Genomic DNA, 13,010 nt, shown 5'->3' with positions numbered 1-13,010 from the left:
TTTGGATTTTTCCCAAGAAATCGGTACTGTTGCTGAATTAATAGAATTGATGTTGAAACCCAAACTGGTCCTATAAGGGATCATGGAACCATTCTACTCTGGTGCATTCTTAGAATTATAAAGGCCTTCTAAGGTAAGAATCCTCCATCAGTTTCCTATGTTTTCAAATATGCTAACTCTTTAAAAAGTTGTATATCCATGATATCAGAAATCTAATGTAAACATCTAGGTGGTTCATGGCCCCATCCATCAACTTCTGGTTTTCAAATAGCAGTACTTATTTATAAACAGAAATACATTAGGTTTGAAACACTTGTTTTTCCTCCCTTAACAAATTACAAGCCCAAAATAGGTATCCCCCCCCCCCCCCCCCCCCCCAGTTTTTGTCTTCCACCTCACCTCAAGCATCAGTAATCCTATAATCTCAGATGCTACTTCTTTCTGCAAATCTCCTGATTCCACCAACTGGATACAACAAATATACATTTTACGTCTTCTAAGGGATCCAGCTTCCTCAGAGCAGGGGGAGCCTTATTGTTTTAAATAGGTGGTAAAGAAATAAAGAAAGAAAAAATGAGCCTTAGAAGGACAAACAGCAAACACAAATGAGTTTGTAGTTTAATATAGAAACAATTACTAAACTACTAATAGTAAATACCATTACTATGGTATTTATCACAGTAATGTTTAGGAGCTTTGAGAAAGGTGCCTAGTTTAGCCAGCGTAAAGGATTAAAATGACTTCTTTTTCCACCAATTCCATTAATATGTTTTAATAATTACATAGTGCAGGAGGAAGAAAAGCCTCTAATATAACTTACAGATGCAGGTTTGTTTGTCTGTTTTGCCCCCTAACTCAAATTAAATGTCTTTAACACACAGTGATTTCAAAATGTCATCACATAGTAACATCAGTAGGAATGGCAAAGTGGCTCCCCAAATCCTCTTATACATAAAAACACTGGCAAAAATAATCAAATTCAATTTTTTCAGAACTCTTGAAATTAACCAAAGACTTGCAACAATTTATGTAGGGATTTTTCAAGAAAAACTGCTGAATATCAGGAAGAGCAGTGGGGTTTTAACTTGCCAGAGTCCTATCTCCTTCTCTCTCCCCAGCCCAGTGGTAGACTCGAATACCAACAGTCCTGCAATAACAGTGAAAACCAACAGCCTAGCAGCCTCTCAAGGAGGCAGAATGGGGTTGCAGCCTCCTCCAAAGTCCAATTCCCAGAAAATTTTCATTATTTGATCTGACTGTTCCCTAGAAAATCTCACTCATGAGGCTTGTCACTATTGACTTGACTCAGAGCTCACTAGTATGAACAATCTTCTCCCTGGGGCATCTGTCTAAAACAATCAACTGTAATTGATTAATACTGTAGCTGCCTGAGGCAGCAACAACAGGTGGGTGAACAACAAACTGACCAAAAAGCTTAAAAGGAAAAACCAGGAAATATGTCCATAAGGAGTTTTGAAAAGCTCCAACATATTCCTGGTTATTTAAAAAGCCATACACATACTTGGGGGTGTGCCCATGACCAGGAAAGACCTGAGAGACCCTAAGCTATCACCTCTGGTTTGAGACTCTGCACAAGCAGAAAGCAAAGACTAAGGTGAAACTGTAAACCACCTGCCTGAGAATTGAATGCATGCCCCCAAATGCACACAGAGTCTCCCAGCAAAGGCTGGGAAAACATAGATACAAATAGTTGAAAGTAAAAGGACAGCCCAAAGGTAGAAGTAACACAAATGTCCATCAACAAATGAATGGATAAACAAAATGTGGTATATACACACAGTGATACTCAGCCATAAAATGAATGAAGTGCTAACACATGCTACAACATGAATGAACCTTGAAGATACTATGTTGAGTGAAAAAAGTTAAGATACAAAGGGACAGATACTATGATTTCACTTATAAAAAATAACTAGAATACTGAAATTCATAGAGACAGAAAGTAGAGTAAAGGTTGCCAGGGGTGTGGGGAAGGAGAAAGGAGAGTTAATGTATAATGGGTACAGGGATTCTGTTTGGGGTGATGGAAACGTTTTGGTAACAGATAGTGGAAAGGATAGCAACAACATTGTGAATGTGATTAATCCCACTGAACTGCAGGTTTGGGAGAGGTTAAGATGGGAAATTTTATGTTGTATATGTTTGAACAATTAAAAAAAAAAAAGAAAGACTAAAGAGATAATGACAATTAAATGCAATACATGATCCTGGATGGGATCTAATAAGGAATGAAAAAATACTCAAAAACACATTACTGGAATATAGACTGTAAGCTTTATATCAATGTTTAATTTCTTGAACTTGACAACAGCACTTAAGGTGGTTAAATAAGTGAATATCCTTGTTCTTAGAAAATATACATGGAAGTATTAAGCGGTCAAGGAGCATGATGTATACAACCTACTCTCAAATGTTTAGAAAATGAACAGCTAGATGGACAGCTATATAGATAGCATGATATTGCAAAAGCAGCAAAATGTTAAAAGTTGGTGCAACTGGGTATCTGGTATGTTGGAGTTCTCTGTAGAGGTTTTGTACTATTTTTCAACTGTCCTGTAAGTTTGAAATTATTTCAAAATAAAGTTTTAAAAAATCTATTGCATTGCTATATACTAGCAATGACTATTTGAAAAAAGAATTAGGAAAATAATTTCCTTTACAAGAGCATGAAAAAGAATAAAATACTTAAGTCAACTTAACAAAAGAGGTTGTAAAGACTTGCACTCTGAAAATTATAAAACACTGTTGAAAGAAATTAAATATCAAAATATACGGAAAGACATCCTGTGTTCATGAATTGAAAGACTGAAATTAAGATAGCAATACTTTTCTAGTTGCTGTACAGATTCAGCGCAATCTGTATGAAAATCCCAGCCATCATTCTTGGAGAAATTTACAAGCTGGTCTTAAAATTCATATGGAAACATAAGGGACCCAAGAATATCCAAAACAATCTTGAAAAAGAGGAAGAAAGTTGACTCACATTTTCCAGTTTTAAAACTTATTTGCAGGTTTTTTAAAAATTCAATTTTATTGAGATTGTTCACATACCATACAATCATCTAAAGATCCAAAGTGTACCATCAATCACCCAGGGTACCACCATACAGCTGTGCATCCATTACTCCAGAAAAGAAATAGAAACAGAAAAGAAAATCAAATCCTCCCATACCCCCAACCACCCCCATCCTGCATTACTGACTCATAGTATTGGTATAGTACATTTGTTACTGTTGATGAAAGAATGTTAAAATATTACTAACTATAGTATATAGTTTGCAATAGGTATATTTTTCCCTATATACCTCTCTATTATTAACTTCTAGTTATAGTGTCATACATTTGTTCTAGTTCAGGAAAGAGACTTCTAATATTTGTACAGTTAATCATGGACATTGTCCACCACAAGATTCACTGTTTTATATACATTCCCTTATTTCACCCTCTACAACTCTCCTTCTGGTGACATATGTGACTCTCAGCTTCCCCTTTCCACCACATCTACACACCATTCAGCACTGTTAGTTATTCTCACAATAATGTGCTACCATCACCTCTGTCCATTTCCAAACACTTAAGGTTCAACCTAGTTAAACATTCTGTTCATAATAAGCGACCGCTCCCCATTCTTTACCCCAATAACTTGTATTTCATGCCTATGAGTTTACATATTAAAATTAGGAGTTTACATATTAAAATTAGTTCATATCAGTGAGACCATACAATATTTGTCCTTCTGTCTGACTTATCTCACTCAACATAGTGCCCTCAAGATTTCTTCATCAATCCATTTTACTGTTTTTTGTGTTTTGTTTTTTAAGACGGTTTTGTTCACCCACCATACATTCCATCCTAAGTAAACAATCAATGGTTCCCTGTATAATCACGTATTTATGCATTCACCACCATCACTACTATCTATACAAGGACATCTCCATTTCTTCTACAAAGAAGGAAGAAGAATCAAAGAAGGTAGAGAGACAAAGGAAAAAGAAAGAAAAAAAAATGACAGCTAAAAAGCAACAAAAGGAAAGACAGAATTAAACTAAAGTACAAGAGTCAGACAACATCACCAACGCCAAGAGTCCCGTGCCTCTCCCTTATGTCCCCCTCTTATAGGCATTTAGCTTTGGTATATTGCCTTTGTTACATTAAAGGAAGCTTAATACAATGTTTCTGTTAATGAGAGTCTCTAGTTTTCATTGATTGCATTTTTCCCCAATACCACCCATTTTTAACACCTTGCAAGGTTGACATTCATTTGTTCTCCCTCATATAAAAACTTATTTGTATATTTTACAACAATTGTTGAGCACTCTAGGTTTCACCGAGTTATACAGTCCCAGTCTTTATCTTTCCTCTCTTCTTCCAGTGTCCCACATGCTCCTAACCTTCCTCTTTCAACCATACTCACAGCCATCTTTATTCTTTCAACCATACTCACAGCCATCTTTGTTCAATGTACTTCCATTGCTGTGCTACCATCACCCAAAACTGTTCCAAACCTCTCACTCCTGTCTTTTCCTATCTGTCTGTAGCGATCCCTTTAGTATTTCCTGTAGAGCAGGTATCTTGTTCACAAACTCTCTCATTGCCTGTTTGTCAGAGAATATTTCAAACTCTCCCTCATATTTGAAAGACAGTTTTGCTGGATATAGGATTCTTGGTTGGCGGTTTTTCTCTTTCAGTATCTTAAATATTTCACACCACTTCCTTCTTGCCTCCATGGTTTCTACTGAGAAATCTGCACATAGTCTTATCAAGCTTCCTTTGTATGTGACGGATTGCTTTTCTCTTGCTGCTTTCAGGATTCTCTCTTTGATGTTTGATAATCTGATTATTAAGTGTCTTGGCGTAGGCCTATTCAGATCTATTCTGTTTGGGGTACGCTGCGCTTCTTGGATCTGTAATTTTATGTCTTTCATAAGAGATGGGAAATTTTCATTGATTATTTCCTTTATTATTGCTTCTGCCCCGTTTCCCTTTTCTTCCCCTTTTGGGACACCCATAACACGTACATTCATGCGCTTCATGCTGTCATTCAATTCTCTTGAGACGTTGCTCATATTTTTCCATTCTTTTCCCTATCTGTTCTTTTGTGTGTAGGATTTCAGGTGTTTTATTCTCCAGTTCCTGAGTGTTTTCTTCTGCCTCTTGAACTCTGCTGTTGTATGTCTCCATTGTGTTTTTCAACTCTTGTGTTGTGCCTTTCGTTTCCATAGATGATGCCAGTAGTTTTTTCAAACTTTCGATTTCTAGCTTATGTTGGCCTAGTGTTTTCTTTATATCCTTCATCTCTTCTGCGATATCTTCCCTGAACTTGTTGACTTCGTTTTGATATGATTTAGCATATCTCTTTGAAAATCTTTAATTGATTGTTTCATTAAGTGAAACAATATCTCAACTCTATCTTAATTGAGGTGTCAGTTTATTCCTTTGACTGGGCCATATCTTCATTCTTCCTAATGTAATTTGTAGTTTTCTGTTGTCTAGGCATCTGGTTTCCTTGGTTACCCCAATCGGATTTTCCCAGATAAGACCGGGCTCAGGTCTCGGAGTGGAACTATATTCAGAGTCAAGTTTCCCCGAGGGTGTGTCTTAGAAGATTGACAGACTTCCCTGTGAGGCCTCTAGCCGTTGTACTTTTCCTAACCTGCCCAGCAGGTGGCATCTGTCAGCCTGTCGCTCCCTAGGTGTAAGGAGGTATGGCCCTTTTAATTCTTAGCTTCATTTGTTTCTGTTTTACCTGTTTTCCCTCAGGCCCTGGGGTCTGAGATCTGCAGGGCAGGCCAACCCTAGAGCTGGGCCCCACCTCCTTCCTCTTTGGGAAGATATACCCCCTAGGGAGTTATCTTCTGCATTTGAGTTGTTCTTTGTCTCTCTGACTCTATCATCTCCATCCCTGTCTGGGTCAGAGCACTGGAAACTGAAAATGGCTGAGGCTCTCTCCACTGAGCCACTCAGGTTGAGAGAGAGAAAAAGGGAAAGAAAGCCCCTTTGCAGAGCCAATCCACGGCCCCCCAGTTTCCATCAGTCAGATAGAGCACCTTGTCTTCCGGGCTCCCTTTCCCAGGGTACAGGTGTTTTCTGGCTCTCTAAGGACAGTCTCTAAAAGCCTTTGTATTTTTCCTTTTTTTTTCATTAAATTTTTTTTTTTTCCTATCAGCAACCCCTTCTCTCCAGTGGGAGTGACCTCAGAGTACTTTGCTGCTTAGTAGGAGTTTTTCTATGTTTGCATCTTGTATTCAGCAGTCCACTTTTGTTAATTAAGACCCCAGTTGGAGCTGGGCTGAGCTATATTCGCTTGCTCCAAGAATGCAGCTTTCTCCCACAGTGAGGTCTTGCAGCTCAGCCTGCTGTGGGGGTAGGGGGCTCCTGGCGCAGGTCTGCAGTTTTTACTTACAGATTTTATGCTGTGATCTCAGCATTCCACCCAATCCAGATTGGTGTATGATGTGTGGACAGTCATGGTTGTCCCACAGCAGTTGTTCCAGATTATTTACTAGTTGTTCCTTGTTGTTTACTAGTTGCTCCAGGGGAGTAACTAAATTCCATATCTCTCTATGCTGCCATCTTGATAGCTGTCTTTGAAACACTTTGTAAACATGCAGATGAATGAAATAAAATTGAGAATCCAAAAATAAACCCATTTATCTATGGTCAATTAATTTGCAAACGGTACCATGACAATTCGATGGGGAAAAGGATGAAATTGGACCTCTACGTCACATTCTATACAAAAATTAATTCAAAATGGATCAAAGACCTATATATAAAAGCAAAAAAAAAAAAAAAAAAAAAAAAAACACCACAAAAAACTCTTAAAAGAAAACATGGGTGTAAATCTTCAAGAGCTTGCATTAGGCAATGGTTTCTTAAATATGACATCAAAAGCTCAAGCAACAAAAGAAAAAAGATAAACTGATAGCACAAAATTAAAAACTTTTATGCTTTAATGGATATTAAAAAGGTGAAAAGAAAATTCACAGAATGGAAGGAAATTTTCAAAAATCCTATAAGGGACTTATATATAAAATATATAAAGAATTATTGCAACTTAATAATAAAAAGACAAATAACCCAATTTTAGAAACAGCAAAGGATATGAATAGACATTTCTCCAAAGAAGATATATGACTGGCCAATAAGCACATGAAAAGATGCTCAAAACCATTAGGCATCAGGGAAATGCAAATAAAACCATAATGAGATACCTCTTCACACCCACCAGTATGTCTAGAATCAAAAAGGAAGAAAGTAACAAGGTTTGGTGAGAATGTGGAGATACTGAAATCCTCGTACAGTGCTGGTAAGAAAATAAAATGATGCATCTGCTTTGGAAAATGACCTGGCAGTTCTTCAAACAACTAAACAAACAGTTACCATGATTCAGCCATTCCATTCCTAGGTATGTATCTAAGAGAAATGAAAGCAATATATCCATACAAAAACTTGTAAACAAATGTTCATGGCAGTATTATTAATAATAGTGCCCCAAAATGGGAACATTCGAAATGTCCATTGACTCATAAATGAATAAAATGTGGTATATCCATACAATGGAATATTATTCAGCAATTAAAAGAAATGGAGTATTGATACATACTACAACATGGATGAACCTTGATAACATTATGCTAAACAAAAGAAGCAAGTCAAAAAGGACCACATACTGCATGACTCTATTCATAGGAAATGTATAGGCAAATCTATATGGACAAGAAGTAGATTAGAGGTTTCCAAGAGCTGGGGCAGATAGGGGGTTTGGAAGTGCCACAAAAGGGGTACAGGATTTCTTTTAGGGGTAATGAAAATGTTCTAAAATTTTTGGTAGTGAAGGATGGACAACTCTGTGAATATACTAACAGCCACTGCATAGCACATTTTAAATGGGTGAATTGTAGGGAATGTCTATTATATTTAAAAAAGCTGTTTTTTAAAAGTATGAATATCAGGGTAAGTGAATTATATCTCAATTTAACAAATTGTTCACTTTAAAGGGTGAATTTTATGATGTATGAGATATCTCAGTTTAAAAAACTCATCATTAGTTATCTATTGGTCATATACACCAATTTAACAGGATTAAAATGATTAGGAGGTGATTTCCACAAATACTTGATAATACATGCTGCTTTTAAACTAGGCTTTCCAAGTCTATTTTAAAATAAGGCTAGTCTTATTTTAGTAAGGTAAGTCACAGACCGGGAGCCATGATAATCTGCCCCAGATTTGTTTGTCCAAGAAAGAAACCTTATTCTTTCAGTTAGTAGTGTACATAGGCAGCTGCTTCTGATCTCCTTTGATTATCTCCTTTGCTTTGATAGTTCTACAAAACAGTCATTAAGCAAGTTTCCATAAAAGTGGGTTCAACTGCCTCAAATGGTTCCCTTGTGCCCTTTCCCAGTCAATCCTCCCTACCCCCAGTCCCAAACGATTGATCTAATTTTGATCACTATAGATTAGATTTGTCTTTTCTCGAGTTTCATGTCAGTCAAGCAGTTCCTAAGCTGCAGCAACTGCTGCAGGTGCTATGGTGGCTGACCACACATCCACAGACTTGGCTAGTAAGGAGATATGAGTCCAAATGGATTTAGACAATTTATTACTCATGAGCTTCATGTTTGCATTGATTCCTCTTGACCTTCAAAACCCAAGGGAGTCTCTCTCTCTAAGCCCACTAGGCAGGTGAACTCACTACCCCCCTTCCATGTGAGACATAACACCTAGGGGTGTGAAACCCCCTGGTAACACGGGAAATGACTCCTGGATATAAGCCTGGAACCAGCACTGTGGGACTGACCAACATGGGGAAGAAAGATGAAACAAAATAAGGTTCCAGTGCCTGGGAGATTTCAAATGGAGTCAAGAGGTCACTCTGGAGGGTATTCTTATGTGCTATATAGATATCACTTTTTAGTTTTTAGTGTGTTGTAATGGCTAGAGGGAAATACCTGAAACTGTCAAACTGCAACTCAATGACATTGATTCTTGAAGATGATTGTGTAACTGTGTAGCTTGCATAGTGTGACTGTGACAACCCTGTGGTTTGCACTCCCTTTATCCAGTGTATGGACAGATGAGTGGAAAAATGGGGACAAAAATTTGATGAAGAATAAGGTGAGATGGAGGAGATGGAAAGATTTGGGTGTTCCTTTTTGCTTTTATTTTTATTTTGGAGTAAGGAAAAGGTTCAAAAATGTTTCTGGTAATGAATGCACAACTGTATGATGGTGCTGTGAATGACTGTACACTGTAGATGACTTAGGGTGTGTGAATACATCTCAATTAAACTGTATTAAAAAAAGTAAATGAACAATGGGGGAGGAGGGTGTTCTAGTTTGTTAATGCTGCCGGAATGCAAAACACCAGAAATGGATCAGCTTTTATAAAGGGGGTTTATTTGGTTATAAAGTTACAGTCTTAAGGCCACAAAGTGTCCAAGGTAATGCATCAACAACTAGTACCTTCACTGGAGGATGTCCAATCGCATCTGGAAAACCTCTGTTAGCTGGGAAGGCATGTGGCTGGCATCTGCTCCAAAGTTCTGGTTTCAAAATGGCTTTCTCCCAGGACGTTCCTCTCTAGGCTTCAGCTCCTCAAAAATGTCACTGTTAGTTGCTCTTGGGGCATTTGTCCTCTCTTAGCTTCCCCAGAGCAAAAGTCTGCTTTGAAAGCCATCTACAAAATGTCTCTGTAAGCTGAAGCGCCTCTCTCCGATCCAGTGCGCTCTTCAAAGTGTCCCTCTTGGCTGTAGCTCCTCTTCAAAATGTCACTTTCAGCTGCACTGAGTTCCTTCTGTTTGTCAGCTCATTTATATGGCTCCAGTGATTTAATTCAGACCCAACCTGAGTGGTCGGGCCAACACCTCCATGGAATTGTCCAATTAGAGTCATCACCCACAGTTGGGTGGAGCACATCTCCATGGAAACACTCAAAGAATTACAATCTAATTAAACACTGATAGGTCTGCCCATACAAGATTACATCAAAGATAACGGCATTTGGGGGGACATAATACATTCAAACTGACACAGAGGGGAATGGGATATTTTGGATGTTCTTTTTTATTTTATTTTTTGGAGTAATGAAAATGCTCAAAGTTTGTGGTGATAAAAGCACAACTATATGACGATACCGTGAACAACCGATTGTACACTTTGAATGATTGTATGTTATGTCATTACAATTCAATAAAATTGCATAAAAAAAAAACCATGGGAGTGATACGGAGGTAGGCCCAGGCAAATGCTATGCACACAGGAATCAAAGTTGAGGAACACTGAGCCCAGGAAACCCTTAATCTTATAAAGGGATTGCTAGCAAACCTGTCTCTCCTCTCCTCTGGAGAGAGACATTATCTTTAGTGTCCTGATCAGGAAACAATCTATTGTCTGGCTCAGAGGGGACATTATCTTTATCACCCAGGAATGTCTCTGGGGAGAAGAGGAGACTCTAACTTTATGACATTGGAATGTAAGCACATCTATTTCCTACCCTGAAAGCAGCTTTGCAAACATCCTTGAACAAAACTGTCAATGTCCTTTGCTCAGAAGATGTGCAAAAATGCCAGAATTATCCCCCAACATCATATAAATGGAATAATATTTGCTCTTTTGTGTATGGCTTCTTTTGCTCTGTACAATGTTTTTGAAATAAATCTTTTTATTGCTAACCAGTATTTCATTGTATAGATATTCTACAATTTATCTGTAGATGGACTTGAGGCTGCTTGAATTTGACTATTACGAATAAAACCACCACGAATATACATACACAAGTTTTTGTATAAACATAGGCTTTCATTTTTCTGAGGGTACTTATTTAGGAGTCGTAAATATGTTTACTAAGGAAGGGTAAGTATATGGGAAATGTAACATTTTAAGAAACTGTCAAACTGTTTTCCAAAGTGTCTGTACCCTTTTACATTCCCACCAGCAGTGTAAGAGAATTCCAGTTGCTTCGCATCCTCACTGACACTTTATATGGTCAGTCTGTTTAATTTTATACATTGTGAATTTGTCTTATTTCTCCTTTCCATTCTGTAGATTTTTGTTCATCTACATTAAAATGTTATTAGGTGAAAAAAAAAAAAAAAGTTGGTTCAACCAGTTTTGAAAGTTCTTTCACAAATAGTGAGACATGTTTTTATAGCCTTGCAGCAGATACCCAGTTTACTTTGAAGAAAAATAAACCAAATTAAAATACCCTGTTAAACCACAATTGCATGGAACTTTGAATAGGAAGTGAGATACAGTAGGTTAGTATAGGCTGGAGTGAAATAGTGACACATCCTAGAGTAATTTGGGCAGATAATAAAAAATACATTTACAGCCTCCCCCTCCCCAGCACCGAGGATCTGGGGGAAGGTGCGGATGTGTTGGACATCCTCACCTGGACTGGTGTTGATGTTGTCAGAAACATTGGGACTGGCGGTTTGATGTGCTGAGCCCTCGAGCATGGGACTTGCCCTTACGAAGCTCATTACCACAAAGGAGAGTCTAAACTTGTATGTAATGGTGCCTAAGAGTCTCCCCCTGAGTACCTCTTTGTTGCTCAGATGTGGCCCTCTCTCTAACTGAGCCATCTCGACAGGCGAACTCGCTGCCCTCCCCCCTACGTGGGACCCGACTCCCAGGGGTGTAAATCTCCCTGGCAACGCAGAGTATGACTCCCGGGGATGAATGTGGACCCAGCATCGTGGGACTGAGAGTATCTTCTTGACCAAAAGGGGGATGCAAAATGAGACGAAATAGTTTCAGTGGCTGAGAGATTCCAAATGGAGTCGAGAGGTCACTCTGGTGGACATTCTTATGCACTATATAGATAACACCTCTTAGGCTTTAATGTATTGGAATAATTAGAAGTAAATACCTGAAACTACCAACTCCACCCAGCAGTCTGGACTCCTGAAGACAATTATATAATAATGTAGATTACAGGGGTGACAGTGTGGATTGTGAAGACCTTGTGGATCACACCCCCTTTATCTAGTGTATGGATGAGTGGAGGAATGGGGATAAAACTAAAGGACAAATGGGGTGGGATGGGGGGATGATTTGGGTGTTCTTTTTTCACTTTTATTTTTTATTCTTGTTCTGGTTCTTTCTGATGTAAGGAAAATGTTCAGGAGAAGATTGTGGTGATGAATGCATAACTATGTTTTCATACTGTGGACAGTGGATTGTATATCATGGATATTGTATGGTGTGTGAATGTATTTCAATAAACTGAATTTAATAAAAATAAAAATAATAAAATAATAAAAATATATAGATAGAACAAAAAAAAAAAAAAATAACCTGTTAAGAGTCCAAAGCCACTTTTAATTTTGCCCTGCAAAATATAAATCCTACCACAACTTATAAAACCACAGTGAGTCACAATCTGCAACAACGTGGACCTGGCTCTTATTTAAAAATGAGAAACAAACATGCCCTGCCTGGAATTAAGAATCCCTATACAAAGCACCCAAGATATTCCATTTCATTAAACCCCATCATTCCCTGGCCCCTTGTTAAGCAGACTGAATATTAAACATTGTTGTTCTCTTCTCCACAATGTTAAAAACACAAGTAAACCAAAGTGGATTTTATGAGAAGTGCATCTTATACTGGCCCCCAAACTAGCAGTATAATCTCTGGTAACCACTTCAAACTCCCCCCAAAATGGGAAACACTCCAAATGTTTTCTGGAGTTTTCCTGCCAGTAGTTTTTTTCAAACTTTTGATTTCTATCTTATGTTCGCCCCAGTGCCTTTCTTTATTACCAGGGTACAGGTGTTTTCTGGCTCTCTAAAGTCAGTCTCTGGAGAATTACTAAAATCTTTAAGTTCACAATGAATCCCAGAGGTATAAATCTCCCTGGCAATGTGGGACAAAGACTTGCATGAATGAGGCCTGAACCCTGCACCATGAGATTGAGAACATCTTCTTGACCAAAAAGGGGAAGCGAAATGAAACAAAATAAAGTTTCAGTGGCTGAGAGAT

General features: G+C 38.1%; 1 protein-coding gene across 1 annotated transcript in view; it reads right to left on the bottom strand.

The window, feature by feature from the left end:
- The window catches only part of FANCI (FA complementation group I), a 132,514-nt gene that overhangs the window by 96,369 nt on the left and 23,135 nt on the right, over nt 1-13,010 (bottom strand). The window contains 1 exon segment of the mRNA XM_037833024.1: nt 400-530. Within this exon segment, the coding sequence (XP_037688952.1) occupies nt 400-530 (131 nt within the window).

Source organism: Choloepus didactylus, chromosome 4, assembly GCF_015220235.1.
Source record: "Choloepus didactylus isolate mChoDid1 chromosome 4, mChoDid1.pri, whole genome shotgun sequence".
In the NCBI taxonomy this organism is placed as follows: Eukaryota; Metazoa; Chordata; class Mammalia; order Pilosa; family Megalonychidae; genus Choloepus; species Choloepus didactylus.
The sequence above is the reverse complement of the archived record's forward strand: the minus strand, read 5'-3'. Positions and strand labels throughout refer to the sequence as shown.